Raw genomic sequence first — 27,355 nt, 5'->3', positions numbered from 1 at the left:
AAGGTTACTATTTCAGTGACTTGAGGTCAAAGTCACAGTGACCTCACAAAACACTGCTTTGCCTTGAGGACGCATTTCCTTTAGAACATTATGAGAAGATCCCTTCAGCTTTGGCTCAAAGGATCTCTTAGACTCTCAGATAAACTGATTTGATTTTGGTGGTCAAAGGTCAAGGGTCAATTCGGCCTCACAAAATATGGATATGGCGTTTGTAACATGATGTCTCAAGTCTGCCTGTATGGGTTTTTCTCAGGTTTTGACCGACTGTCACTTGGACTCCACTGACAGTGGTCAAAGGTCATGGTGATGTCAAATGAGTCTTTATGTTTTAAAATGAGTCTGCAGATGTTTCATCCCCACAACTAAAACAAAGACCAGAGTAATCTTAATGAATGACGGCCGAGCATTAATAAGAGCATTAATTCTGATGTAACAGTGCATGACTGCTCATATGGAGATCACTAAGTGTGCTGCCACACGGCAACTTTTTTCCTAAAGCTTTTTAAAGGCAACAATCCGTGCGTCCGATTTCTCAGTTTTATTGACACGAATCATTAACTATCTTATCTCAGATACAACACATGTCCAGCAAAGCGCAAAAAGAGTGGAAAGCTTTTGTCCTCAGCAAGGGTATACATTTAAACAGCATTATCCTTCACTAGCAGTGGGGTGGGGGGGTTGTCGGGGGGGGGGGCACATGACATCAGACAGAATAATCCTCCTAAAATAAAAACCTCAGCCTACTACAGGCGCATGTTGTGAATTGAAGATAGGACGACAAGGTTCCCTGGATACAATGCTTATTATTACATTCTGTTTTTTGTTGTTTTTTCTTCCTCTTCTTCTTCTGAGAGACGCGAGTTGGATTGATTCCTCCCACGCAGTCCAGATAAACAAATACAGAGAGGCAAAGCTCGACGCTAACGGTTACAGTGATACGAGAAGGGTTGGAGAATAAAATGATCGCAAAGAAATAGAAAAACAGGAACTAAGTATAAAGCCCAAATCCAATCCCAAAGGTATTGTACCCTGTTCTCCCCCCTCTCCCACCCCACAATCCTTTTTTTTTTTACAGTATCACACAACAAAAGACATTCAGTAGAGCATACCGGAGTGATAGAAAACACTCATGCAAAGAAAGCCTTTTTCACACACAGTCACTAACACAGGAAAATCATCTTCAAGAACAGCGCTGTCAACAGTCAGTGCCTTCAGGTCTTTTAGTGGATGTTGTTATTGTTGTCTCTCTCTTTTTTTTAATTTGCTACTGTACTCGATTAGAAACGATATGACAGACTGTGCCCGTTAGGCCACGGAGTCTCCTGACTAGAACCACCTTTCTGTCTCGTCCGTGCACGGGACCCTGGGGATCCTACAGTTTTATTACCAACAGTCTCTGTCTCCGGACCCCCAGCTCAGCCCAGAAGTTCAGCTGGGAGGATTTCTGCAGAAAAAACCGGAGCCACGGGAGCGAACCTAGGTTAATGTTCTGTTATATAAAAAAAAAAGGCGTGATGTTAATTCTTTTTTTTGGCATCTGTTCTTATTCTCTTACGTCTGATATATATTCTACTTTTACAATCATGTTCTATGTGGCAATCAATTAAAGAGTTTCATTCCAAAATAAAACAACGAACAAAATGATGGCAGCTATTAAAATAAAGTCTACTATGGATAACTTTTTAGTTTTTTTGTCTTTTATTTACAGTTTTGTCATCTGTGACATTGTGATATTAACTAATAAAGCGTTTTTTTAATATATATATATATATCACATTTCGGAATGAAACCCTTCAACTTTAGATTTTTTTTTCAGTGTCATGTATATGCACATTCAATCCAGGTTGCATTCACTGTTGATTCAGTCTCTCAGTAAACGTTATTTAATTATAAATAGAATGGTCTCGCCATTGAGTCTTTTTCTTTCTCAGATATATTCTTGTATATAGGGAGATCTCTACACAGACAATATGTATTGATGGTTGTAATCCATTTTCCATAGTTACAGTTCCTCCGAGCGGATGACGTGAAACAGCGTGACGTTGTAAAGGACCTGGTGGCCATTGTTCCAAGCATAGAGGGCACGGTCACGCGGGTTGTAGTCCAGCATGGAGATATGCGAGTACTTATTCTGGAAGGCAATGTCAATGTACTCGTAGGTAGAGGAGTTGGTGGAGTAGGCGTAATAGACCTTGGTGCCTCCTGAGTAACCGTTGGTGACGTAGAGCGTGCCGCAGATCATAAAAGACTCACCGGCGCTCCTTTTCGGGTGGTTGGTGGTCCAGCTCTTGATGATCTGCAGCGTGTTGGGGTTTAGCTTGCTGAGGACAATGTTTCCGGCGTTCTGGTTGGTGGCGTAGACAGCCCATAGGCCTCCCTCGTCCACCATGAGGTCAATGTCAGAGTGGCCACCCCAGGCGTAGTGATACGCATTGTTGAAACCAGCATAGTCGAGCTGCCGGGACTTGCTGATGGAGGAGGTGCGGAAGTCAAACTTGATGATGACGTGGCTCTGGAACTTGTTGAAGTAGATGGAGCCGTTGTAGACCACCTGACCTGTGCCTGACCACGGGTGGGGCAGCCGGTGGGAGGTGAAGTTGTCCGACGTCATGAAATCCTGCATGGACTTGTACTCCCGCACAAAGCGGTTGTTATGGTAACCATCCATGTACCAGACCTAGACAATACGAGAGAGAAAGGAAATTAGCACAGAACCCCATCATCTTCATTCATCGGTTGTGTACAGATCACATGGAGAATAAATCAAATTACACCACAAACAAGCATTCCAATTAAGTTAGTGCTCAGATTTTCCTCGAGCAGACGAAGCTGGGACCCAGCAGCTCCTGAACACTGTCAGGATGAGAGCCATAGGGTGGCATGAGCCCGGCCCCGCAGGGATAACGCCCATCATTCCAGATAAAAGCCTGTCTCTGTTGCCTCGACCCAGCTTCCTGTTGGCCCCTGGTGGTGATGGGCAGAGAGCTCTCATCCCGGAGCCGCTTGAGGCTCAAACACTTCCTGGGTCTCAACGGGACTGAGAAACCAGAATCCCCCCCCTACACCTGTGATTGACTTACAAAATAAATCACATCAAGGAAGCGGGTCTCGACGGGCCAAGAGAAAAAAAGAGCCAAGGTAAGGAAACCGAGATGAAACGAAGTGGAGCGGGCCTGTCTGCTCCCGTCAATTACACTCATTCTTCCTCTGCTGCTCTTTGATAATGCAGCACATCTTTTCATGTGTTCTGTTCAAAATGTATTAGTTTCTACAAAAAAAAGTTGCCTTTATTGTATGCTAAATATAGTCTTAGTCATTTTTTTTATACATATGCATTAAACAGCCTGTGTTGTCATGACAATTATCCTTATAGATGCAAACTGCAAATTCGAACAGCTACTGCACTGCATGCTGCTGCTACTTCTGAAGTTTCCATCCTCACTCCTCCCGTGTGACATCATCTCTTATTAATGATTCTCATAAAGGTTGTGCACCAACAGCATGTTCACGCTTAGCAGCCAAATAAACCTTCTCTTTATTTCTGGCTGCCGATCTTCGTTCGCAGGGCAGATTCCTGTTAAAACTATATAGATTTATCCCCCACGGCATTTTGGTTTTAATGCATCCCAGTAATCAAAGCAGAGCCACTTATCGAGCCAACGGCAGCTGAGCTCCACAAAGAGAAAATCAGATGCAATCAGCTAATAAAAGGCCAGCGACCAATTAACAAACACAGATTTCACAGTGATAATTGACCTCCATTGTAGGGAAAAGTCAGAATCAACTTTAAAGTTTGGGTGAACTTGGGGTGTTCATGTTCTCCCCAGTTTGTGCATCTCAAATAGTGGATGTAGCCTAGTTATTGTTGCAAAAATTGGAGAAAATTAGGATTAAAAAAAACCTTTGCAACATCATCATATCTGCAAATATTTAAGACATACATAAACATGAGTTCTGAGCTAAAAAATACATTACTGCTTTTGTGTGCAATAATTGATCTGTATGTGATGCTTGTTTTTTTAGGAATATTTAAATTATAGGAATATTTATATACTTATAGGAATCCCTCTTTTCTCTAGTGATCACGACATTGCTATATCCACCATTACTGCTGTGAACACACAACATAATCTTTCTAATAATCATCAATCATATAAGCATAACGATGAACTATTTAAGTTTAGGGTAAAGCACAACTACAAAAGGAACCATTTCTACCATTATAGGCAATACAATATAATAAACATAATTGCTTGAAATAAAACAAAAATCAATGATGTGGTTTGTGCCTGCACTCAAGCAAAGGCAACTTAGGCTAGTTGAGGGCGGAGGACATGAATGCATTGCTTGAAAATAAAATACTTGAAAACCGTGAAAGCTACGCATGCAGAAAACATCTTGTTAGACAATGTTAATGCTACCAAGCTACAGATCTTATAACTAACAGACCAACCCAAAATCCTGGTCACCAGTGTGCTGCTGTGCCTGTGTACCTGTCAATTGTATATATACAGTCACTGCATGTATGTCTGTATGATTTATGGCCAGAGAGTGGCAAAGTTCATGATGTGGAACCACAGAATAACCTTACACAGCCAGAAACTGAACTTTCAGCAATCTGAGCATTTTGTTGGCTTGGACCAGTTATTTACTGGAGCCTTGCCTTCACCATGAGGTTGCAGGTAACGGCTCAACCGAGCAGCTTCTCATATTTCTCATCTATTTCTCCTTAGCTGCGTTTTCCAAAATCACTGTTGCTGCAGAGCAACAGGGTTTGGTATTGTTTGAAATTTCCCACAGATCAGTCACAATCCTGGTTTCAATGGAAAAGAATAGGAACACCTATAGGAAAATGAGCATGTTCTCCAAAAAATAACCAAACCTGCAATATGTAATGTTATCTTAACTGACACACAAGAATGTTGCCTGAATAACAAAAAAAAAGAAACAAAAAAAAATCTACACCACACAAATATCAGAAAAAACATTGTCAGCTTTTGGTACCAAAAAAAAAATGATATGAGGAGACGCCATCCATATTGTGTGATGACTGTGTAATGCCTGTGTACAGCAGTACGTACCCGTGTGTCTCCTTCAGGTGCCAGAGGGTCAGTCATCCAGGATCCAAACCTGGATCCAGACGTCTTGATGGTGATGGGATCACTGATGCCCGTAAGTTTGCCACATGCTGCAGAGAAAGAAGTGAAATGGGAATATCTAGTGCGACACCCGATTGTGTAGGGTTTTACTTTAAATCAAAATGTGTTTGCCTGAGGGAGCTGATGTTCATCTTGTTGCTTGTCTGCCTCTCTCTCTCTCTCTTTGCATGTAGTGTACATCCGTTGCTTATTATTCCGTTCACACATAATTGTTTTACTCTCGGTGTGAGAGAGAGGGAATAGGAACGCAGGGAGCCTCTGTGTTTTCTACTTTTGTGTGCTGCTTGTAAGCTGCTTTTGTGTTAATTAGTGTTGACTGAGGTGTTAATGTGAATTTGACAAAACTAACGCCGGGCGCCGAGTCCCTCATGACTGAGAGCTGGTCGGACTAATGTTCCTCGTCTAATGAGCGCAGGCAGAGGCGAGAGGCACTATTTTACCAAATAAAAAGACCTCTCCTCACCACTGCAGCAATTCCACAGGCTGTTTTTCAGCAAGACAAAGGTCAATTAGATGATTTTGATGAGTTAATTTTTTCTCTATGAATGTAATGAAACGTTCTGATATGCTAATTTAAGGAGTGACACTGTGACGGTGGCTCATTTTAGGGATTTCATTAGCATCTTTTTCTGTGAAGTGCCGCATCCATTAACCGCTCACTGCTGCACTCCCCTCTCCTCCTCCTTTATATCTCTGATCATCGCTCTTCATCGCTGCAAAATGTCATTTTACTTTCGTATCATAAACCCAGATTTTCCTTCTGCTTCCTCTGCGAGTCTCGTTCAATTATGTGCCTTCATCTTCATCTCCTCAAATGGGATTCTCAATGAAACTAGGGTTTTTTTAGTTGCTTTGTTTTTGCCTATACTGTATGCCTGAGTGTCTCTGGCCTCTGTGTGCAACATATGTCGTGCGTGCGAGCGCATGTGGGCATTGCACCTCAGCGGCGGGTGAGAGACAAACACATGCCCACATGAGCAGCATCTACTATTAGTAGTAGGGGGGTTAAGTCCCTTACATAACCCTCAGTGGTATTAGAGAGTGCAGTAATACACTGCCCATTGATTTATTTATTTCTTTTCTCTATAATCATGCCTCTATCTTTAGATGACAGCTACTAAAGCAGGTTGCCGGGGGAGCCTGCTGATGGATCCACAGTCTGGAGATGCACACAGAGTCTAATCCCCCTCTGACCTGAATTTGCCTGGTCCAACGCAGAGGGCAGAGCAAATGGAAAACCTAATGGGAACTGGAGCAGATAGAATTTAGCTATCAGCTTTAGATTTAGCTATAGAATAAACGCTCGACTGCTGAGGATGACAAATAGCTGTTTTTAAAGGATAATTTGAATTTATTGAAATGTCTGTCTGTTACAGTTCTGGCTATAACACACTGTGCTCGCTAAAGTTAGACCTGGGAATAAACGTGAACCACAAGACAACTATTATCTAATCCATTTTATACTGGTGGTGTCACATAATCCTCTGCACCATTCTGGATTTAGCAATATTCAAATCAGTCTCCGTGGTGACAGTTGGTGGGTTGTTTGTTCACCAATGATCTGATCAAAAAACACCCACATAGCCGAGTCGAGAACATTTCAGTTTTCACAATAGATTAAGACTTTTAAATGTTGTAAAACTCATAATTCTCTTATTTAGTTAGACATTAGACTGTAGCTAAAGATGGACGACAGGACTGCTCCACAAAAGTGAAGCCATATCGTCTCGATCACTTCCTGGTGGCTGGCCGCTGTATAGGGGATAAACCCAGACTCCTCCATGTTAGTGGATGAGACACAGACCAAACTAGAAAGTTAAAGTAAATGTCAAGTAGTGATGTATGTTTAAAAGTTTATTTTAAAGTTTTACTTCAGTTATTTGATGCTACAGAAATGGGGTGAGGGGTGGCACAGTGTCGCAGTGGTTGACACTGTTGCCTCACAGCAAGAAGGTGCCTGACTCGGCTGGGGTCTTACTGTGTGGAGTTTAAATACTCTTCCCATGTCTGCGTACATTTTCTCTGGATATAAGCGGAATAGATAATGGATAGATGGAAGGAAATCAGGGTAAGATGTCATTACTGAAAACTGACACTGACGCTGTCAAGACCACGCTATGCTACTCCATCCCATGATCGCTACAGTGCAGACTCCAAATGACATATTTGACACAAGATGGCAGTGGAACATTTTGGCTTCATTTCTGAATAGTGGGAGGAAGTGGAGACACATTGTCTTTCTTTATATACAGTACATGGTTGTGACTGTTTCATGTTGTAGAGACTTGAAACCAAGTTTTCCGGGGCGTCATACCTACTCATCTCCTCTATTTCTTTTCCTGTGTCACTCATTATTTACTTAAATGGGCTGTTAACCTCACTTTATTATTATACCTGTCACGTTATTGTCTGCAGAGGAAATAGAAGGTGAGAACAAGTGGTATCAGCAGGAGGCAGAGAGCTTTGTGTTCAGCTCTGACCTCCTGGTTCCATTCATCAGCATTTTGCTGTGAAGGGCCCTGGATTTGCCTAAAGCTGTCTGTGGCTTCACGTTGCCCGGGCATGACTCAGAGTGATTTATTTATTTGATTATTGCCCAGCAAGCTGGCATGTCCTCTTGATCGATGGCCATTGTGTCCCAGCAGCCGCCGGGCTGTTTGTCTCCCCGGCAGAAAACAGCTTGAAGGACAGCTCTGCGGGGACCCTAGTTACTCTCTTTCACTTTGCCCGCCCGCCTTCACTTTATCACTCTCTCTCCTCCCTCCCCCTGTACCACCCTCTATCACTTTCTCCATTCGCTCTATGTATTATTTAGTGCAAAAATGTATCCTGTCCTCTCTATTTTTCTCAATTTTTTTCCAGTTGTTGTTCCGCCGATGCTAATGCGGCGGGTGACCTTCGCAAGTTTAATCTCAATAACGGCAGTGTACCGGAGTGTGTTTGTGGGCACTATGCATGAGTGCCTCTGCAGTCGTGTGGAGATGAAAGGGAGAGGCCCGAGCCTGTCCCTCACTGGGTGACCTCGCCTTTATCTCGTCTGATCTCGCACACACGCCGCACTTCCCCGCTCTGCTATCTCAGCCAGTCTGACCACAGTTGTGAAGAGCAGCATTGAACTGAGGCTGAAATCACTGACAAGACTCCTGCAGGTATCGTGCACGACTGAAGTATTATTAGGTGTCTCCTTTTTTTTTAAACTCCAGTGTATTCAATTTAAATACAATCACTGCGACTCGACTGGTGCTCCCAAAAAGAACAGTATGCAAAAAGCCCTTTCCCAATTTCTTGCTGTCATCTCGCGCTGTGAATAATTTGAAACAGGGACACAACATACCCGTGATGTGCGGCATGTAAGTGTCAGCAATACATCTTAGTCACTGTCGTGTGGGTGTGCATCTATTAGCACTGTGGGCTGTGACAGAGGTGTGAAGGCGCTGAGACAGGGGCTAAAAGCAAAGATAGGACTGCGATGGGAACTTGCAAGCCTAGGACGCTGTCTTCTTCTGGGTTTTGTGTGTGGAACTACATGAAATGCTTAAAGCTGGAGTTTGTAATCCTAGAAAAACAATACATCCTATCCCCTCCAATTGGCCCCGTTTTCAAAGCTACACCCCCAAAAACACACAACTCCGAGAAGCCGACTTTTCCGTGACCTGCTCACTAACTTCTGGCTAATGTCTCTCTGGCTTGTGAAGACTCTGTCACTAACCGACCTGCCTGGTTCTTAAAATCGTAACTGTGACTGGACAGATACGCCAGCCGGTCATTTAATTCGGTCTAATTGTTCGTGTTTATTACAGACCTGCGAGGGTCATATTTTTCCTTTTCTTTTCATACAACTTTATTTACTGATCCTAGCAGGATGCGATGAGGATTTCAAAAACAATTTTTATGCTTTTATCATGCCTAGTCATGAATTTTAATATTCTACTAGTAGCATTGCAGGAGGCGAGTTTTAAACGTAGATTCATGCCGCGCAAATACAAATTGAACAAGCGGGCATTGCAGAACTCCCACTTATAATATAATTCATTATCGATTCATCCTGCAATGCATGACACATTCAACAACTTTGTTGTTAATTCAAATCTAACATTTCCAAAGCCTGAGGCAGGATTTTCAAATAGCTTGTTTTGTGTGATCAATAGTGCACAAGGTTTTTAATTTGCAATGATGCAAAACAGAAACAGAGAAAGGCAGCGATTTGTCACATCTGAGGTGCTAGAACCCAGGATGACACTTTTTCGATGGATAAATGGCTCGGAACAATTAAATTCATTATGAACATTGGTGCTGACTGGTTTTCTGTCAAACGGCCGGTGGTTTCAGCTCAAGTTTCTTTTTGCTTTGCAGGAAGAATGTACAGAGGATAAGGAAGTTACCAGAATGTAACTACAGTTCTATGAGTGTATGCATGGATTTCATTATCTGTTTTCCTTGACAGTGTAAGAGGAAACAAACAGCAAAGTCCCACAGGGTGCAACCACATATGAAACAGTGTAAATGATGAGCATTAGCCTGTGAATTATGTATTTCAGTGTTGGATCATGGTCGTGTGAGTATGCCTGAGGCTCTCTTCTCTGGCCAGTCACAACATACTGCGTGTCAGTGGGAGTGTTGTCGTGCATGCATGTGTCTGAAGCACGGTGTGTGCCAACAGCTTTCTTTGCCTACCTAATTTTTGCATGCATGCTCGAAGTCTCTCCTCAAGATTTGACACTCTGTTGTGGAGCTCCTCGTAGTCATAGGCCCCCATCTCCTCCTGAAGTTCGCTTAGAACTGACGTCAGATTCTGGACCTCCTCCTTAAACTGCAATACCAATTTGGCATCGGCCTTGTACTCCTCCAACACTGGTATCAACGGTCTAAGCTCCTCCATTTTCGCTTTTATGGCCTGAAAGGATTAGAATAAGCTCGGTTGAGTGTCATGCCCAACATAAAAGAGTCCTGCTGTCCGTAAAAGAAAAAAAAAACAAAAAAACACCTGTCTGACCTGACTACTCTGACTCTACCCTGCCTCTTCACTGACATGAAGACCCCTGTTTGTGTCCATGTCCGTGTGTGTGATAAAAAGAGAAAGAAAAATTGTGTTTTGTCTGTGCAAGTGTGTGTCTGAGCAAACAAACCCGGAGAATACTCTCCACCTGCCTGGAGGACGAGCAGAGCGGAGCGGCTCCGTCCCGGCAGTGACCAGATGTTTTTAAAAAGCAAGCCCTCGGTACACCGACAACAATTGGGAAAGCTCTTTATTGGTCATCATCGTTTAAAATGCAACATCGTATTAAGGGTTACATGCTTTTACATGTCACACACAACAAAGTGTCTCGAATTTTTACGTCTATAGTTTTACGCAGAGATTTGTTGAGTAACCAAATATGCATAGACAAAAGCCAAAGAAAATAAAATGCATTACAGCAATTGATAATAATAATAATTATTATAATAATAATAATAATAATAATAAATGTCTTTACTTTTGAAAAAAGCTTTTTGATGGAAAACTTTAACAGCAGTAACATGCAGGAAGAGATCAGTGGTGGGTTGATTTGGGAGAGGGGTGGGGTTTCTTAGTCTTAATGGTGCTAAAAATTAAATTAACTGTTTGATGCCCAAATGCTCTCAGTACTGTGGCCCAGCTCAGGGGGAATCTGGAATTGACCTGCCTCTTCTTCCCTGTGGCTCTCTTTACTTGTCTTAAAGTTAGCCCTGCAAGCAAGAAAACGACAGAACTGTTGACAGGGACTTGAGCTTGCTAACCTATCTAACACACAAACAGACAAACAAACGCACACACACACAGTATATGGCAGAATACAGAATACTGCACACATGCACTGGAGGTGGGTGCGAGAGGTTTTTGTGCATGCACTTGATGGTGGGATCACACAAATGTATTGATGCAGATATAAATGATACAAATGTTGAAGATGCATTTGATTCAGAGTGTTAAAAGTAAGAATATAGGTACAATGGAACAATGTGTAAGTGGCTCTGAACAGGGCTGGGTATCAAGTTGTTACTCTACAAACTATGTTTGTAGCAGAGTCACAAAAGCTCAGTAACAAGATCTTAATATTCAACATTTTGAATAAACAGTTACTGATTATCTTATCTAAAATTATCTGAGATTTCAAGATAAAGATTTTAACATTACAAGACCAATAGACGTACATTTACGAGAATAATGTCATCATTTTGGTTTAAGTGACTTTTTGTGGGAAAAATTTGATAAGTGTCACATTTCTACAAACGAGGAACATCTTGTTAAAGTTTTACTTTAGTATATGTTTCACAAAAAACATGCAAATGGTCATTAAAAGTAGGTAAAAGTTAAATCTCCCTCAATACCCTGTCCTGCTTGCATAGGGTTGGTTTCAATTGACCAGCAAACCCTCTAAGAAAAATTCCTCAAAGAATTTATTGTCTCCTTTACACTAATATGCGTGTGTTCCCATGTGCAGAGATTTTAGTGCCAATGTACGACCAGTATGTGGTAAAACATTGAACATATAAACATGTTTGATTAGATCATATTTGACAGTTCATTAAGGATTCTGTCACATGTTTTTTTAAATGAGTCAGTGAGAAATTATAATGTGAACATCCAATCATTTACTCTCTTTAATTATATATTCATTATGGATTTCTTGATGTGTGGTATGGAGCTTTAGATACATCTGAACCATCTCTACACTGGGAACACACAAACTCAAAATGGATAAAGCTGCGTGTGATGGGCGACAGAGCAGCTGTGAATATCTTGGACTGAATGGTGGTTGGGTGGATGGCTGGAGATATGGCTGCGTACCTTATATTGCTTGGCGATGTTCTGCTTGTGGTTCTCCTCCACCTGCCTGAACTTGGTCTCCAGACCTCGGAGTTGGACCTCCATCTTCTCCACGTACTGCAGGTCCCTCTGGGTCCGCTGGTCCAGCACTTGGATGGACTGGGTCATGTTTTGGACCTGGGGTTCCATAGGGACACGTTGTAGTCAGTTGTATTTCAATAAACCATGATGCACAATGGATGAAGGGAAAATTCAACTCTCAATGTATTATTTTGTCTTGACGTTCTCCTCTTAGAGATTCACAAACAATTAGACAGTGGCCTCCAAAACATGGTGCCAATGGGCAACACTGTTAAGACATTTACTTTCTCCAGAACTGCATGAACTTGGCTGCTCAGCCATTTATTCAAAATAAATCTGTTCAGGTCTGTATTTTTTGCCAGCTTATGTGAATCAGTGAGCTAGTCTACATTGAGTGGGGATTATCTCACCTTTTAATGGAAAGGATTTTGTCATAAATATGCTAAAGATGAGCTGGTGTTAGCTTCCAGTCTCTGGGTGTTGAGCTGAGTTGCATCATTAGAAGTGTTGCTCTGGATGAGTGCAGCACAATAGAAACTCAGAGTGTCGGTGTATGGCTGCCTCCCTTGACGCCTGTTGGGTTTCCAGGGAGCTCATTAGAGCTTTATTTCTATTCTTGTCCAACGGGCAGAGGTGATTGGGAGACTACAAACGTGGCTTAACCTAAATGTGTCTCTGTCTTTGTGTGTGGAGAAGATAAGAAGGAGTAAAGGTGGTTTCTGTGTGTTTTGTATGACTTAGAACACCGGGGTCGTGCGTTGCTGAAAGGCTAAGCTGCGTTTTACCTTCTCTAACAGCTGCCTCAGTTGTTTGGTGCGGGCATCCCGTGAGCACATGGACTGCTGGGGCGCCACCACCGTGCAGACACACCTCCCCTCGCTATCCTGGGCTGAACTGTACACCTGCCACGATTCCTCTGGGTTTGCTGGCAACACCTGAGGACGAAGGAGCGGAAAAAGAGAGAAACACGGGCGGATGAAAAGAGAAGCTGGAGGACAGTGGAACAAAGCAAAGAATAAAAGAAGAAGACACAAAGGTTGGTGCCTTCCTGTGTTTGTCCATGACATGTTTAAACCCAACGTGTTTTGAGTGTGTTGTGCCAGTTTATGGCTAAAGCTGCATCATGATATATTTATCACCATCTGGACGCCACAAACCACCAGGCTCCACCCGTTCTGCACCAGCCTACTGTATATTTTAAAGCCACACAAAGGGAAGATGCAGCCAATCAAGACGGCTGAAGCTACTCCATTATTCAGTGGGGTGTGTGTGTGTGTGTGAGTGAAAGCTCAGAGCCTGAAGTGTTTAACTTGAGTTTTTTCCCTCCCCTCTAGACACAACTCCAGTTACTGATTAGATAAGACTATGTGTAGGTGACTTTGACAAAGATCATCCCTGCATCAGCAATAGCAGCATTGTAAAGACCAGACCTGCAGATTCATTCAATTAGTGACAAGGACTTGACTTCACAGAATCCAAAAAAGGAGCAATCAGTGTTAAGTCTGTTAGTCAGCGACACAGTTTCCTTCCAGAGGATGTGCTGACCAGACGAAGAAAATCACCATCAGGCATCTGTCTCTGGAACACCTGGTCAGTGCTATCACACAGACAGTGATCAAATAAAATCCCTCAAAACCTACTGATGTAAGAATTTTTGGGGGGAATTTTCTCCAAAGAAAATCCTGAAATAAACATAATTCGTCCAGGATAGATCATTTATCTGAATCCTCTCAATTTACTCTCTATTTAAGGACTTGCCCTCAGCATCCATTGTTCCAGGTTCCACTGCTATAACCTCCTGACAGACAGAGCGCTCTGAACATTACCCTGGCACAGACCTAGCTCCACATAATCTGATGCAAAAGAAATCCTGACTACGGTACCTCAGCTTTGATCGTCTCTCATTCAACAGTGAAGAAAAGGAACGAGGACTCCCTGCTGTTCCGTGGGGTTAAAAATAACCCTGCTTTGAAATGTGTCACGTCAATCCCCCCTAATATCCTGCAACTTGCTCTCTTATTTGTATTAATGCCAGGAAAGAAAATTAAGCAACAGATAAGTTTTCACTTAGTGCAGGGGAAGGACAGAGACAGTGGCAGCTGGAGCAACATCAGAACGCAGGAGTGAGATTTCTATGATGCGTCTCCAAGTCGCTTTTACTTTTACGCATCGCGCTGACAGGATTTCTCCTCTCAAGTGTGAATCAAACGCACTCAAACTCGCTCTTATGCTGCCTATATTTGAATTGCAGCTTATTAGGTTGCAACAGTCGGACATTTATTCAAGAAAAAACTAGGGAAAAGAGCCGAATCCGCAGGAAATAATGCGTAATTTGCGCACTTACTCCTGTGCTCCGGTCTGGATATCCACCCTGCGCCGCCGTAAGCTTGGTGGTGTTGAGCCCCACCAGAGAGGGGAGGGTCTGCGACATCCAGTTGGTGATCATCGCCATGGTGCTGAGCACGACGCCGATCTTCAGCAGAGGCACCGACATCTTTGCGCGCTGCTTCCCTCAGACTTTTATTTTATTTTTTTAAGCCGTCTTCATTCTACAGACTCCAGCGAGAAACCGGGGAGGCGGCGGGTCATGTTGCCCAGAGCGGCTGGCTGTTTCACCCGGGACTCCGGCTCGGCTGGTCTTTTTTTGGACATTTCCCAAGGAAGCCCTGGCGGCGAACGAGTCGGACGCGCGGTGGATACGACTGGGAAGGTCGGGACGGAGTAGGAGCTGCGGTGCCACCGGATCCAGCGCAGTGGAGGATGGACAAAAGACGAAGGGATAAAACCAAAGCTGAATGCGTCCTCCGGATAGCTCCTCTGCCTGCTTTGTCCCACACACACTGCTGCTTCTCCGCCTCACCGATACTATTTCGTTCACGCCCGACGGCCCGCCTCCTGCCTTGGTGCGCTCTGTGATTAAGTGCCACCGACTACACGCACGGGCTGCTCCAAATGGGTGAGAGCAGGAAGGAGGAGGTACTACGGATCTATGTATATCTCCAGACGCAATGATGTCAGCCAGGTTGGGGTCCGGTCATGGAAATATGACGGATTGCACCCGTAGGTGCGCGCCACGACACTGGCTGTGCCCAGAGGAAATGACAATGAGCAGTACCGACACTGACACAGAGGAATTATTTATCCCAGTGACATTTCTAGCTCTGGGCCCCCCCAAAAGATGAGGGGGCTTTCTATGTGCACCCGTGCGGTGGAACTTCCCCCACTTATTTAACCAAATATTAAATAAATGCGGAAATAAACCAAAAACACTTGCGCAAAATATGTCACGTCGCAGTAGCGCACGGTGCGGTGTCAGGGCACAGAAATGATTTCATGTTTTATTGATGGAGCAGACTCCTGGGTACCATCAGCTCCAAATGAGGATGGAGCTTTTCATTCGTGAGCCTCTGGCGCCATCGTGCAGCCCAAAATGGCATTGCAGAAACCAGAGGGAGGAGGAGGAGGAGGAGGAGGATGAAGATGAGAGTCATTTTAAATACCCAATTAAAAAAAGTACTCGTCAATGTTGATTAACTTTTCAGAGGCGTATATATTTTAAATGTCCATGCAGGGAATTTACAGCCACTTGCTCTCAAAATATTCCAGTTCCATTAGGTTCAGATGATTTGCATATTTATGGTTAAAACAAGTTAGAATATATTTATATATATATATTTATATAAAACAGAATATTTCTGTGCAATCCAAAAGTACAACCCCCGTCACACTGTAAATATTCTGTCTGCACTATTTCTACACTATTTTAACATTTCCTTGTGTTCACATGTTTAATTATTTATTACTTTACTGATGTCTATTTTTTGACTTTCCCGCAATTTGCTGCTGCAACAGAGACAATGTCCTGGATGTGTGACTAATAAGTTATCACGTCTCTTGTATCTTATCAAATTAGGTCTTTAATGCAATATTTACTCATTTCCGACTCCGGACCAGTGGTGAAACAATACAATTGACCTCAATTATAGTATTAACCAGATGTAAAGTAAAAACAAAATTTTTTCCACTTCCATTCACTGAGCATCACCTGAACCTGTCTAGAGTCACTTTGAGAACCTGTGGTTTAAACTCCTGGATAAATTATAAGACCTTATATATTGTTGTATATAAACCTTACATTTGTAAGGCTAACCAAGTCTCGTGTTATCTCAGTTCATCTTGTCTGACCAGAGCCAGACCAAGTTCTCCACCAACAGGCCTGTAGACAAATATTCCAGCCCAGGGGCTAGATTGCACCACTGCATGATACATGAGCTGCCCAGAATAGCGAGAGTGGTTCTTGCATCCACAGTTATTTCTGTCAGCACCATAATGGATTTTTCTAGTAAACCCAAAGATGGAGGCTAAGTTGGAGCTCTCTCCACCTCCACCACTGCTTCATGACCTTTGAGGTGCAGAGCTCACTGTGTTGACGCTTCGCACAGATTAGAGTGAGGCATCAGTGGGGTCAGCTCACTGCTGTGCACTGCTCGGCACAGCGGTCTCTAATGACTCAAGTCTTCTATGAGCCTAGCAGCTGCAGACCCCCGTTCAGGTTTAATGACGGCGATGGAAATCATTTGAGGTTTTGGGTCCCTGCCTCTAATATCAAGTGCTCAGGAGGGACGCCACAGGTGCAGTGATAAAAGAGGATTAATCCATGACTCATCCAGTTATCAGCCTGCCACCGACTGGGTTTATCAAGAGTGATTTATACAGAGATTATACATTAACGTTTTTATTAGAACTGTACTCCACTGGTGGAAAGATTGAAGAAGTGGGGATTTACCATTAGACACATTTATAGTCTGCAGATTGAGAGAATAGTCCGAATCAAACGCTGCCATGTAATCAGCATTTTCTGATTACCTTCATCTGAATAAGGTCATACTCAGTATAAGCAACAGTCAAATTTAGACTCGTTGATTATTCTGACCTTAATCACGTCGCATTGGAGATTTCAGACAGTTATCAACTGCTTGATGACACATGCCCTGGGTGTGTAAACAAGTAGCAGAATTTAATATTGATGTGAGTGGTGATCGGACTTCAAGTTTCTAGACTCTAGCAACACCTGCACATGATCAGAGATGTGTGTAAATAAGATTATGTCAGATCTGTTGATTTCTACCTCCACCTTTATGGTTATTTTACACCCCTGTCTGTTTGTTAGTTAACAGGAATATGTATCACCACAAATCTAGGTGGAAAGATGTATGTATGTATGTATATGTAGGTATGGGTCAGTGGAGAATCTGTTCAGGGGGTGGATTCAGAAATTTCATTCACTTTCCTTCAAATTGTGAGATTATCTGACAGATTATCAATATTACTCTTGATGAAAGACATCAGAGGCGTTTAGGGGACTGATATTTATGAATGTGTGCGATTTGGTTCATATTCATGGATTTAATTGTGGTTTGATAAGAGGATTCTTGGGCCTTGGTTGAATTTTCTTAAATGATTTCAACCGAACTCGGTAGAAGGATGTGGCCTGGGTCAGGGAAGAACCGATTACATTTTGGTGCGAGTGCAGATTGAGGAGTAGATCCAGGAACTCTGAACCCTCATGTGTAGGATTGTTCGGCCTTGGGAGCGAAGGTATACGCTCTACACAGTGCCATTCTCGTAGGCCAATAAGAACGTTGCCTGAGGTGATGAGCTGCATATAGGTGTTGCATTGATGTTATTTTCACTTTGCAATAAGAGATACAGATTATTGTTTAACTGGTGCTGTGGAGGGATAAGCAGGCAGGCACATCTTATAACAGGAACCTGTGCAATACAAATGAGCAGGAAACATCCAACACATGCAACATTAAGTGTGTCTGGCTGTTTTTCATTATGGAGAACAGGTGTTTTTGTGCATACACTCTGATAACCAAACAGAAACGCTCAGTGAAAAATCACTTTTCCAGCCTGCAAGTGCACAACAAAATGCACTGTGTCTCCACCTACTCCACTTCTTCTCTCCCTCCTGCTCCATCGCTCAACCAACCATACTGAATAATAAATAGCTTCAACCCCAGCTGCCACTCACACAATGCACATTGCAATTCAGCTCAACTCCATCTCAGGTTCTAACATAAAACCAGATTGATTCCTTTTTTCCCCCTCGTCTTTTACATTAAAAATCCTTATTCGTTTCAAAAGGCTCCCTTGCTGAACCCCTTGTTATACATGCTTGCGTAACAAAGACACGTTGGTAAAGTTGTGTCATGTAAATTAGGAGGTTGGGCATATTTTTTCAGTGAAAATCCACATACACTTAATTGTGCGTGCATGCAAATTTAAAGCTTCACCCTGAGCAGATGTTGTGCAGGATTCCTGTGCAAGGTTGGTGTTTGCAGGATTTGTTATGATATGTAGGTTGCATGGTGTCAAAGGGGCAGCTAGAGCGGCGCCATCTGTTTGGCGAGGTGTCGGTGAGATGCTTTCGGATGCGGGCCTTCAGCCATGGGGGGAGCCGCTAGGTGAGGAACAGATGCCACTCTGGCTGCTTACTATTCTCTCTCTGTGTGAACGCCAGGCAAATCCTTCAAGGGGCCGGGACGGAGGTGAGCGAATGCAGGCAGAATCGAAGAGGAGAGACCGAGCTACTAATCAGGCGTCTCTCTCCTCCCTGAGCCCAGATGTTGGAGGCAGAGAGCCGCAGCTGCCCGACACCGTCTGAAAGCGAGCCTTCAGTGGCATATTGGTTAATGTGGTCATTAAGAGGATGTTATTGTTCAGCGTAAAAAGGTTGGAGCTATTCTGCCTGGGTGGCTCTTTTTTTCCCCTTCCTGATGAGTAATCTGGCAATAAATGGCTCTCTATATTTCTGTGTCCAGATAACACCTCTCACTTTTTTTTATTCAAGCAGCGGAGGGATGTGCAGAGGCCTGGTCTTCCCACAGTGAAATGGATTGTGGGATTGTGTAGCAGGGGCAGTATAAATAGAGCCTGTCAGCATTGCCCTGTGTTTCTGTACTGGAAGGGAGCAGACAGGCGAGCTGTGGACTAATATCGACTTACCTTCAAGCAGACGACACACACTCTGAGGCCATCGGAGGGAGACTTTACACTGTAACATGGGCCCTGACCTGCGCTGTGCAGGACCCCGAAAACCAGAATGTAACACGCTCTCTTCCCCAATCTCCCCTCTAACTGATGGCTGCCATCAATCAGTGCAAATAGCCCCATTGTGCCATCGTGTCAGCATTTCTTTTGTTGCCATGCACGTCCAGTTCACATTATAGGCCACTGCAGTCAGTGTCATCGTTGTGAGGGGGGTATAAAATAACTCCAGCAATAACCACGTGTAAGGTTACAGCTTTGATCACTTTACAAATCAAATTCCACCACAAGCGTCAAAGCCAAGCTGTTGCGCCATGAATAAAAAATGCCCGCTCGGCCCCCGCACGCTGACATCCCTCATAAATTTGCGGAAAATCAATGGCTTGGCATATTTCTGTCACAGCAATATTACATCAATATTGTTCTAACACGCTTTGGTTATCAGGGCCGGGCAGGCTTTTGCTGCTGCAACCTACTTCCACCAACACATATTTATTGAGTGTGTCACTTGGAGTAGAGAGTATATCACGGCTACACTGGGGGAAAGAGGGAATAGTTTATTGATAGTACCTAAGAGGCACATTTGATTTTTTTGATTTTATTTATTTTAGCCTCCAATTACCTACAGCAATTGGATTCACACAAGAGCGAAGCCTGTGAAATATGACTGTTCTTGCAAAGGGTAATTAAAACATCAGATTCTGCAACCCATTGGTAGCAGGGGCCTTGGGATAAATAAACCCTGCCTCTACACCCTCTCCTGTTTTGTGAGGATCCATGAAGCCAAAAAAGTTGAATGCAGCAGTAACTATTACTGCAAATGGTCCCAATAAAGGAGGCGTTTTATTAGCCCAATGATTTTGTTTACAACTGAGCTGTGTTGCTTTTCACATTGCTGCACTAAATGTTCTCCAAGTCAGAGTGTGGTCACTGAGCATGCTCTGCACAGCATCACCCCCCTGTGAGACACTGCATTTTGATTGTGGAGAGCAGCGCAGCCCCATCATCTGCAGCAACACTGGCCTTTGCAGAATAACCTGCTCCTCGGTGATCAGGGTGACACTGATTGATTCGTTGTGTGGTAACTCCACCTATGTGACAGCAGAGCCTGGGTTGAGGGGACTGGAAGAGGGATCATCTGGATCTCTCCTCGCCCATTCAAGCACAATGCATCCCCGTCATGTAATCCCACCCGTTAATCTGGTTAAGCGTGGTGGAGGGCTAATTCACCGAGGCTCTTTATACCGAGGTAAACATCTCTAAACGGATCTGGAGCCAATTAACTGCGGATTGTGGAGGTGGAAAATGGCGTTTGACGGATAGAATGAGTGATAACAATAGTGATAAGAACAGTGAGACCTACTTGGGTGAGTTCTGTGCCCATGAAGATGAGGAGGATGAGAGTCAGGAGCTTGCTCGCAGGCTGCATCTCTTGCCTCCGGTGTGTGTGGACCACGCAGCGGTCTCACATGCAGATCGAGTCCCCCCTTCACGTCCCCCCGCTCGGCGCAGCGGTCCCTCGTCCTCCCAGGGTCTCTCTCTCTCTCTCTTTCTCTCTCTCTGTTTGCGCTGGAAGTCTCTTCTTCTTCTTTCTGTATTTAATTGACGGAGATTATTTTATCCCTGCAGCAGAGAGCGACAGATCTGCTTAACGGAATCGTCTCCGTGCACATTCATTGCACATCGGGAGCCCGTCCTTCGGTGCTGCCTCTCCCCTCCTCCTCCTCCACCTCCTCCTCCTTCTCCTCCTCCTCCTCTGTGCCGTCTCCTCCGCGCTCGGCGATGCTGCTCTGTCGCTGCGACCGGAGCGAGGATGCGGGCATGAACATGGGGCTCTCCGGTGCTCAGGACGCGGGACACGGTGGTGTACGCGCCGGGAAAACCTTCACTCTGATGCCGCGCCAAAGTTGAAGCTCCCCGCCTGAAGCTGCCGGAGAAGCTGTGGATGAGAAAAGACACGAGTGACGGAGCCGATGGGGCTGAAAACGGAAGTTACATAGCGGGGAGAGGGAGATTTAAACTGGCAAGAAGAGGAGAGCAGCTGTCCAACCATCCTCTGTCATTATAGTTAAACAACCCTGTTACCCAGTCAACCAATACTCTTTATTAATAGAAGTAGAATGAAGAGTCAATTTCACAATAACAACAAATCAGCAGTATTGTCTTGGTTGCATGAAATCACAGGATAAAGTAGCAATAAACATGTTATATTACAAACAGTGATGTATGTGTTCAAACAATGAATTGCACTTAAAGGTCCAGTGTGTAGAATTTAGTGACAGAGAACCTGTGGCAGCTTCAGTTGTGATAAAAACGCAAAAGGTTTTTAGTTTGTCCAGTCTGGGCTACTGTAAAAAAAAGATGGTGGCCTCCGTAGAGAGGACCCGCTTCTGATGTAAATATAAATGATTTAAATATTAAGATTATTTTATATTCAACCTCCACCAATAGATCCCTTTCACCTAAATCTTACACACTGAAGCTTTAATTATAAACTTGCCTGACTCCCATACTAGTCTTTAACGTGCAATATATGTTTCTGAGCAGCAGTCAGAACAGTGGCTTTTCAGTTAATGTAAAATTGTACTTGTACATATTAAAAATAATATAAATTGAATCTGAAGAAAGCTTGGAAGGCACAATTAATATACAGAGGCAGAAATGTACATTAAAATTTCCAGGAGTGCGAGTGTCCAAAGGTCTCCTGCTTCCATGTTTATTCCCAGTAACTGTGGTCGGTGTGCCAGTACAATCCATTGCTCCTATTTTGGCGAAAACAACCTCTATTTCCCAATTTCCTCTCGTCCAAACTGATATTTGGCCAACTCACTAAGCCTTGTGTAACTGACCTTATTTGGATCTCCAGTACAGAGTAATAATACCTTATCTGCCTCTACAACTGCAGCAAACATTCAACATGTTTTTAACTTCAAGCATTCATACAAAATGTAAAATAAACATTTCAAATTTACTGTCGCATTTTTCCACCGGCCAACTTTGTTGTTGTATTACCAGTGCAGACAAAATGAGCCATACAGAAACACCCTCTACATAGATGTCACTATATAGTACAGTAGGAGTTAGGGAATGAGAGGGACATTTCTGACGCAGCTCATTAGTTTCATAAAGGGACAGTTGGGTTGGTTTCCTGCCCCGACTTTATTAGTTTCATCTTTGTCTTGTTCCTTCGTGGACTTTAGGCGTTTTCACACCTGAATGTCCAGTTTCCATAATGAAAACTTCACGCCTGTCCAGGGTTAATGCTGTAGGCTTATAGGATTTAAGAAGTTCCATGCATGTAATTCCTCATTTGTACAGGGGTTATACATCAATTCTCGACAGAAGTGATACATGTGTGTTAGTGCAGTGCATTATTCTTAGAGTGATGTAAGACACTACTTTGGTACTTGAGCACTCTCATCACTAGGCTCTTAATTGGGTGATGAGTTGGTTCAGAAGCTGTTCTGCTTCCGCCTGCCTTTGACTGTCTGAACCACATTACGCACTAATAGCTGAGCGGCCTGCAGATAAAGTCTCCGCTGAAATGAATTCTGTTTTGGAGGCCAAAAGATGCATAAATGCATAAACCTCAGTAATGGGACCGGGGCAACTTTGTATCTGTCTTCTCAGATGCGGACTCTTATTTGTCTGTCGGCATATTTCAGCTGTTTGTTCCTGCAACCTCAGAAAGGCAATGCAATGTCAGGCCGAGAGGAAATTTAAGCGAGAAGCCTCATCAGATTCCCATTTTAACAGCAGGATGATGATTTACAAGATAATGAATTAAAGTGCACAAGACACCTGCTCCCTGCAGCCTTCATTATGCTTTCCATCTTCTTCACAAGCTGAATGTGCACAAAGGCGGCACGTGCACACACATGTTTTAGTGTGCCATTTGCAGTGTTAGTGACAGAGTTTCAGCACTTTCAATGAGGTTTTGATTAGAGGGCAGGGGAACGAGAGCTGTGTTTAATGAAAGTAAAATGCTCCAGACATAAAGGAGGAACATTTGTTTGTCGGCAGGAGCCCTCCCCTTGCGTGGATGGTACACAGCCCACACACTGGACAGCAGGAGACACCTCTCACGGGCACTTTGGCCGGTATTAAAGTTTGTCTTAAAGGAACGAAGCCGCAGCGGATACCACTAAGCACAGCAGACCGTTAAATCCTGCCCAATGAAATGTTTCTTATCAAGCAGCAAAGGCACTGGTGTGACAAACAAACACGCTGCCCCGTCGGGTTATTTCCCTGACATATTTTTACTTTGCGATTTTTGCAAAAACACAAGCACACGTCTCTTTAACATTCGAGTCGACTCACGCTTGATGAAGGCAGTGGTGGACAAGTTATGAATGGGGAAAACTATCACACATTCTGAATGTCAACACAGGAAACGGGGGATGATGGAGCACCACTGTGCCTTGGACGAGTTTGATGAAAAAGATCAAACAGAGCAGAACTGCATGAGTGCGGATGCTGATTGGATGCGGCTGCTCGTATGTGAAGATTTCTTCTCAACATTTACTTCCTGCCCCCTGAGCTCAAAATGCAAATCGCTGCGTTATCTTATTTGTATGCAGATGGATGTAAAGTCCTCATTCCAGGTGCACCGGAGGACAAGTCTGAGTAAATACATGTTAACACCCCAAAATTGCACTGACTTTGTGAGATTCTTTAAACTGATTGTGTGTGCCCTAGCCATACCTTCTCTCATTGTTTTTGCTTCTTGTCGTTGTTGCAGAATTAACCAGAAAAGTCAAGATTGTGTACGGTTGTTCCACCCAAAAATAAATTAACCTTCTAAAATGTGTCCTCATTTGAGAAAGGGCCCAGCTCTCTCTCTCTCATCAGCTCAGTTGTTTTCTTTTTCACATTCAGGGTTTGTGAGTTGATTGTATGTGATTTTATGTGTGTGTGGTGTGTGTGTGTGTGTGTGAGTGAGAGAGAAAGAGGGAGAGACAGAGAGAAACCAAGTAAAAGAGCTGCAGTTTAAATTTAGGTCCTAATAGAATTTGTGTCTTTTCTCTCAGGCACGGAGCCATTACTCCCCCCTTTCATCACTTTCTCTCCCTGCGTACTCTGTGCAGACTCGATGCTACAGATAGCTGCTAAAGATACGTTTCACAACTCTGTTATTTCTCTGTTACGCTCCATTCATTTAGTGTGCCGCATGCAGACTGTGGCCTGAATGGGTCCATGACCTGAATCGGTTCAGGACTCGCAGGAAGTTCTTCTTAAGACTATAATGTAATATCCGCCTTGTGTGTCTGCAGTCAGTATTAATGCATTGGATAATCACCCACTCAGCATTTGCCCTTCAGACTTAAAGGAGAAAGAGTACTGTGCTGAGAATGAGAGAGAAATGAAGGAAGAAGTGAAAATGGAAAAAAAGGGCAAGAGGGTATAAGAGAAATGAAGCAAGAAAATAAACATAAAACACTGTTGCCTACAAACTAATCCCACAAATATCTGTATGTGGAACGCTTATGTTGCAAACCGTTCATGTATATGTCTTCATACTTGGCATATTTATTGCTCACTGCCTGAGGATGCTCACTGCAGAGTTTGGTGTGATTTGGATATGTGATATGTTCAACATAATAAAAAATGGAATAAACAGGCTAAGGGGGAGGGGCAGTGGGCCTTCTGCCTACGGACCTAGTTGAACATGACTATTTTGATCATTTGAATATTTTTACTTAACCATATGGGACATATCTCCATCATGGCAGCAACATTCACAGAATTGCATCGTCTTTAGTAATTTGTCTACAAAGTAAAAGCACAACATTTGTTTTGCTGTTGCCTTATACCCATCACCTCGACTGACTGTGTTGATTCATGTTTTGAAAAAAGCCTCCGACGCTCAGTGCCAGTAACCAGATGTTAAACCTGGTCCTAGAACCGTAGTGATGCAAACAGCTACAGCTTCATCTTCCATGAAATATTAGATCCAGTGATTGCTCTACATGATTATACCAGCCGAGGGATATTACACCGTGTTTATTGCATCAGGTGCACATAGTGAGGCAAATGTGTTTCCCTCATGGTGTTCCTATATACAGTAGAGCAATTCAAGAGCAGTTTCATCGATGATGAGACCAAGTCAAATGCATTATATGGCCTCTGCAATCACAGCATCCAAAAATCATTACAGCTTTATGGGAAGTACAGAATCAAAGAGTATGAATGGGGCTGTTAACATCTAACCTCCCTGAACAAACCTTGCTCATGACAGAGTCGGATGGATGGACTGGTAGTGGACTTGTAAAGAGAACTGAGATAAATTCTGCAAATGACAATTTGCTAAAGCCCTCCCATGAACACAGATTGTCCAATCATAGCTCAGCAACCCTAAAGGGGGAGGTGCAGTCTGCTGTCATGCTTTAGACTTCTCTACATGCTGTCTGTTTGCAGAAAGTATTTTATCATGTATGTAGTAATCAAAAGCATATTTACAACCTTTATATAAACTCTATTTTCAAAACAAGTTGGACACATATTCAAGGTGGTGTTCATGGGCCATGTTGTCCGTGAAGAACTGAAATGATCTGTTCTACAGAGGAGTTCCTTGATTGGTGTCACAGCAGCGCATCAATTACAGCCCCTGAATTCAGACACAGCTATAGACTGGACCTCGTTATAACCACTCAATCGCCTGATTACTACTGCTCAAAATCTGGCTTCCAATTATGCCACCCGCACAAGATGGCATGCAGCGTTTGTATCTGGGATATTTCGTCTTCATTAATAGGTAGCGCAAGGAAGTGGAGATGCTTTGTCGATCTTCATATACATGCTATGTTTAGACAGATTACGACAGGTAATAATTAGCTAGCTAACGAGCGAGGTTCAATTAAATATACCAACATCAGTTTTCTTTTCAACTGGTTTGAAACACAAAACTTCCTTTTGTCTTCCTGTGTGAAATCTGGGATCCATTGTTTCAAAAATGAAAGATGATTTTCAAGGGGAAACACATTTCTTATTGTAAACTGCGTATGTGATGTGCAAGTAAAAAGGGGCCGAGGCATCAGGGAAGGTCAATTTTCTACAAGTATTTAGGAAGATGATTGAGTCATTAATGTGAGCTGATTGTTCTGCAGGTGGTATAGGGTACCCCTGAGCGTTGCTTAACTGACAGTTTGCTACGGTAAACACAACGACCTCCATGCCCCAGGGTAGTGAGCCTGCAGGCCAGCCCTCAGGCCCTGCCTTTGATTCACTGACTAAGCACTGGTTTAACTAATGCAGACATTTACAGCAACAGAAAGAAGAAAAAGAAAAAAAAGACAAATAAAATGCAAACCATCTACTATAAACACAGCCATTCAAAAAAGACCCAGACACATTCATCGTACAACACACTTTCTGTAGATGTTTTTATTTGGCACTTCCAGTCTGGTGGTCACACAGGCAAACATCTTTACAGGTGAAGCTCTTTAGCTTTAGATGCTTTCAATGTGATTGGGTTTGTTTTCCTATCAGTTAGCTGCTTCAAATCTCTATTAAAACCTGCAGGTTGTGTATTTATCTCTCCATCTCTTAATTATCCATTCCATTTATTTCTTTATTCACCACATCCAGTGTCTCTGCTGAGATATTATCATCCTCAAGTCAGTCAGCACAGTCTCTCCGCCGTGTTTCTCTGCCTCTAAATGGGCTGCAGTGCTGTTAGTGTGTGTTGTTGCTGGGGGGCTTGTGTTAACCATGTGACCGCTACAGTCCTGATTTATGCTGGAGTGTGTGTGCATGCATGTGTGTGTGCATGCATGTGTGCGGCGTGGCACTGTTCTCGTCCCCTGGGGGAAACGTCTCTGCCTTAGAGATCCATGCATCATAATGCATCAGCTATATACAAAATTGATGACCAGAGGTTATGTGGGTCAGGCCAGAATGATGCAGCAGACGTACACGGAGGGACTTTGACAGACAATAGAGGACAGGGAGAGGCGTCACAGACTCAGGCCATCATGGATAAACAGAAGGCCAAAGAAATAGTCCAGCAGGAGACAGATTCCTGGAGAGACAGTGTAGACACGAGGAGACGGATAGGGAGAGCTAAACACCATCCTTGATCTTAATATTTCTGTCGTACGGTACCATCCTTTGTTTGCTCATCACACACCGCTTCTCTGTGTGGTTCTTGTTTTCATGTCAGAGCTAATTACAGGATGATGCTGCCAGTTGCCAGATCAGTGGTTAGAGGACGGAGCTGCGTCTTAGCAATGTGCTTTCCACCCTACTGGGTTGCCAGATTTGTGAAAGTCTTAAT

At 43.4% G+C, this 27,355-nt stretch overlaps 1 protein-coding gene across 3 annotated transcripts; it reads right to left on the bottom strand.

The window, feature by feature from the left end:
- Nucleotides 1-523: 523 nt before the first annotated feature.
- On the bottom strand, nucleotides 524-21,067 carry olfm1b (olfactomedin 1b). Of its 3 annotated transcripts, none has more exons than XM_020082627.2 (6): nucleotides 20,444-21,067; nucleotides 12,813-12,962; nucleotides 11,968-12,123; nucleotides 9,834-10,053; nucleotides 5,082-5,188; nucleotides 524-2,677 (listed from the first exon to the last, which is right to left on the bottom strand). In XM_020082627.2, the coding sequence occupies exons 1-6, from the start codon at nucleotides 20,507-20,509 to the stop codon at nucleotides 2,003-2,005; spliced, it is 1,374 nt and encodes a 457-aa protein (XP_019938186.1). In that variant the 5' UTR covers nucleotides 20,510-21,067; the 3' UTR covers nucleotides 524-2,002. The 3 variants fall into 3 exon arrangements, with proteins under 3 accessions (XP_019938186.1, XP_019938185.1, XP_069369993.1); XM_020082626.2 differs by lacking the exon at nucleotides 20,444-21,067 and adding an exon at nucleotides 14,372-15,133; XM_069513892.1 differs by lacking the exons at nucleotides 524-2,677; nucleotides 5,082-5,188; nucleotides 9,834-10,053 and adding an exon at nucleotides 10,388-10,865 and having other exon boundaries at nucleotides 20,444-21,033.
- Nucleotides 21,068-27,355: the final 6,288 nt, after the last annotated feature.

This window comes from Paralichthys olivaceus, chromosome 18, assembly GCF_024713975.1.
Source record: "Paralichthys olivaceus isolate ysfri-2021 chromosome 18, ASM2471397v2, whole genome shotgun sequence".
NCBI classification, from domain to species: domain Eukaryota; kingdom Metazoa; phylum Chordata; class Actinopteri; order Pleuronectiformes; family Paralichthyidae; genus Paralichthys; species Paralichthys olivaceus.
Note: the sequence above shows the minus strand (reverse complement) of the source record. Positions and strands in the feature narration are given on the sequence as shown.

What these genes read in the sequence shown, in the direction of transcription:
- olfm1b (XM_020082626.2), bottom strand. Translation starts at nt 14,521, where the DNA reads ATGTCGGTGCCTCTGCTGAAGATCGGCGTCGTGCTCAGCACCATGGCG. An exon ending in TGAGGCAGCTGTTAGAGAAG is followed by an intron (nt 12,124 to 12,812) that starts GTAAAACGCAGC and finishes ATGGAACCCCAG; the next exon opens with GTCCAAAACATGACCCAGTC. An exon ending in ACATCGCCAAGCAATATAAG is followed by an intron (nt 10,054 to 11,967) that starts GTACGCAGCCAT and finishes TAATCCTTTCAG; the next exon opens with GCCATAAAAGCGAAAATGGA.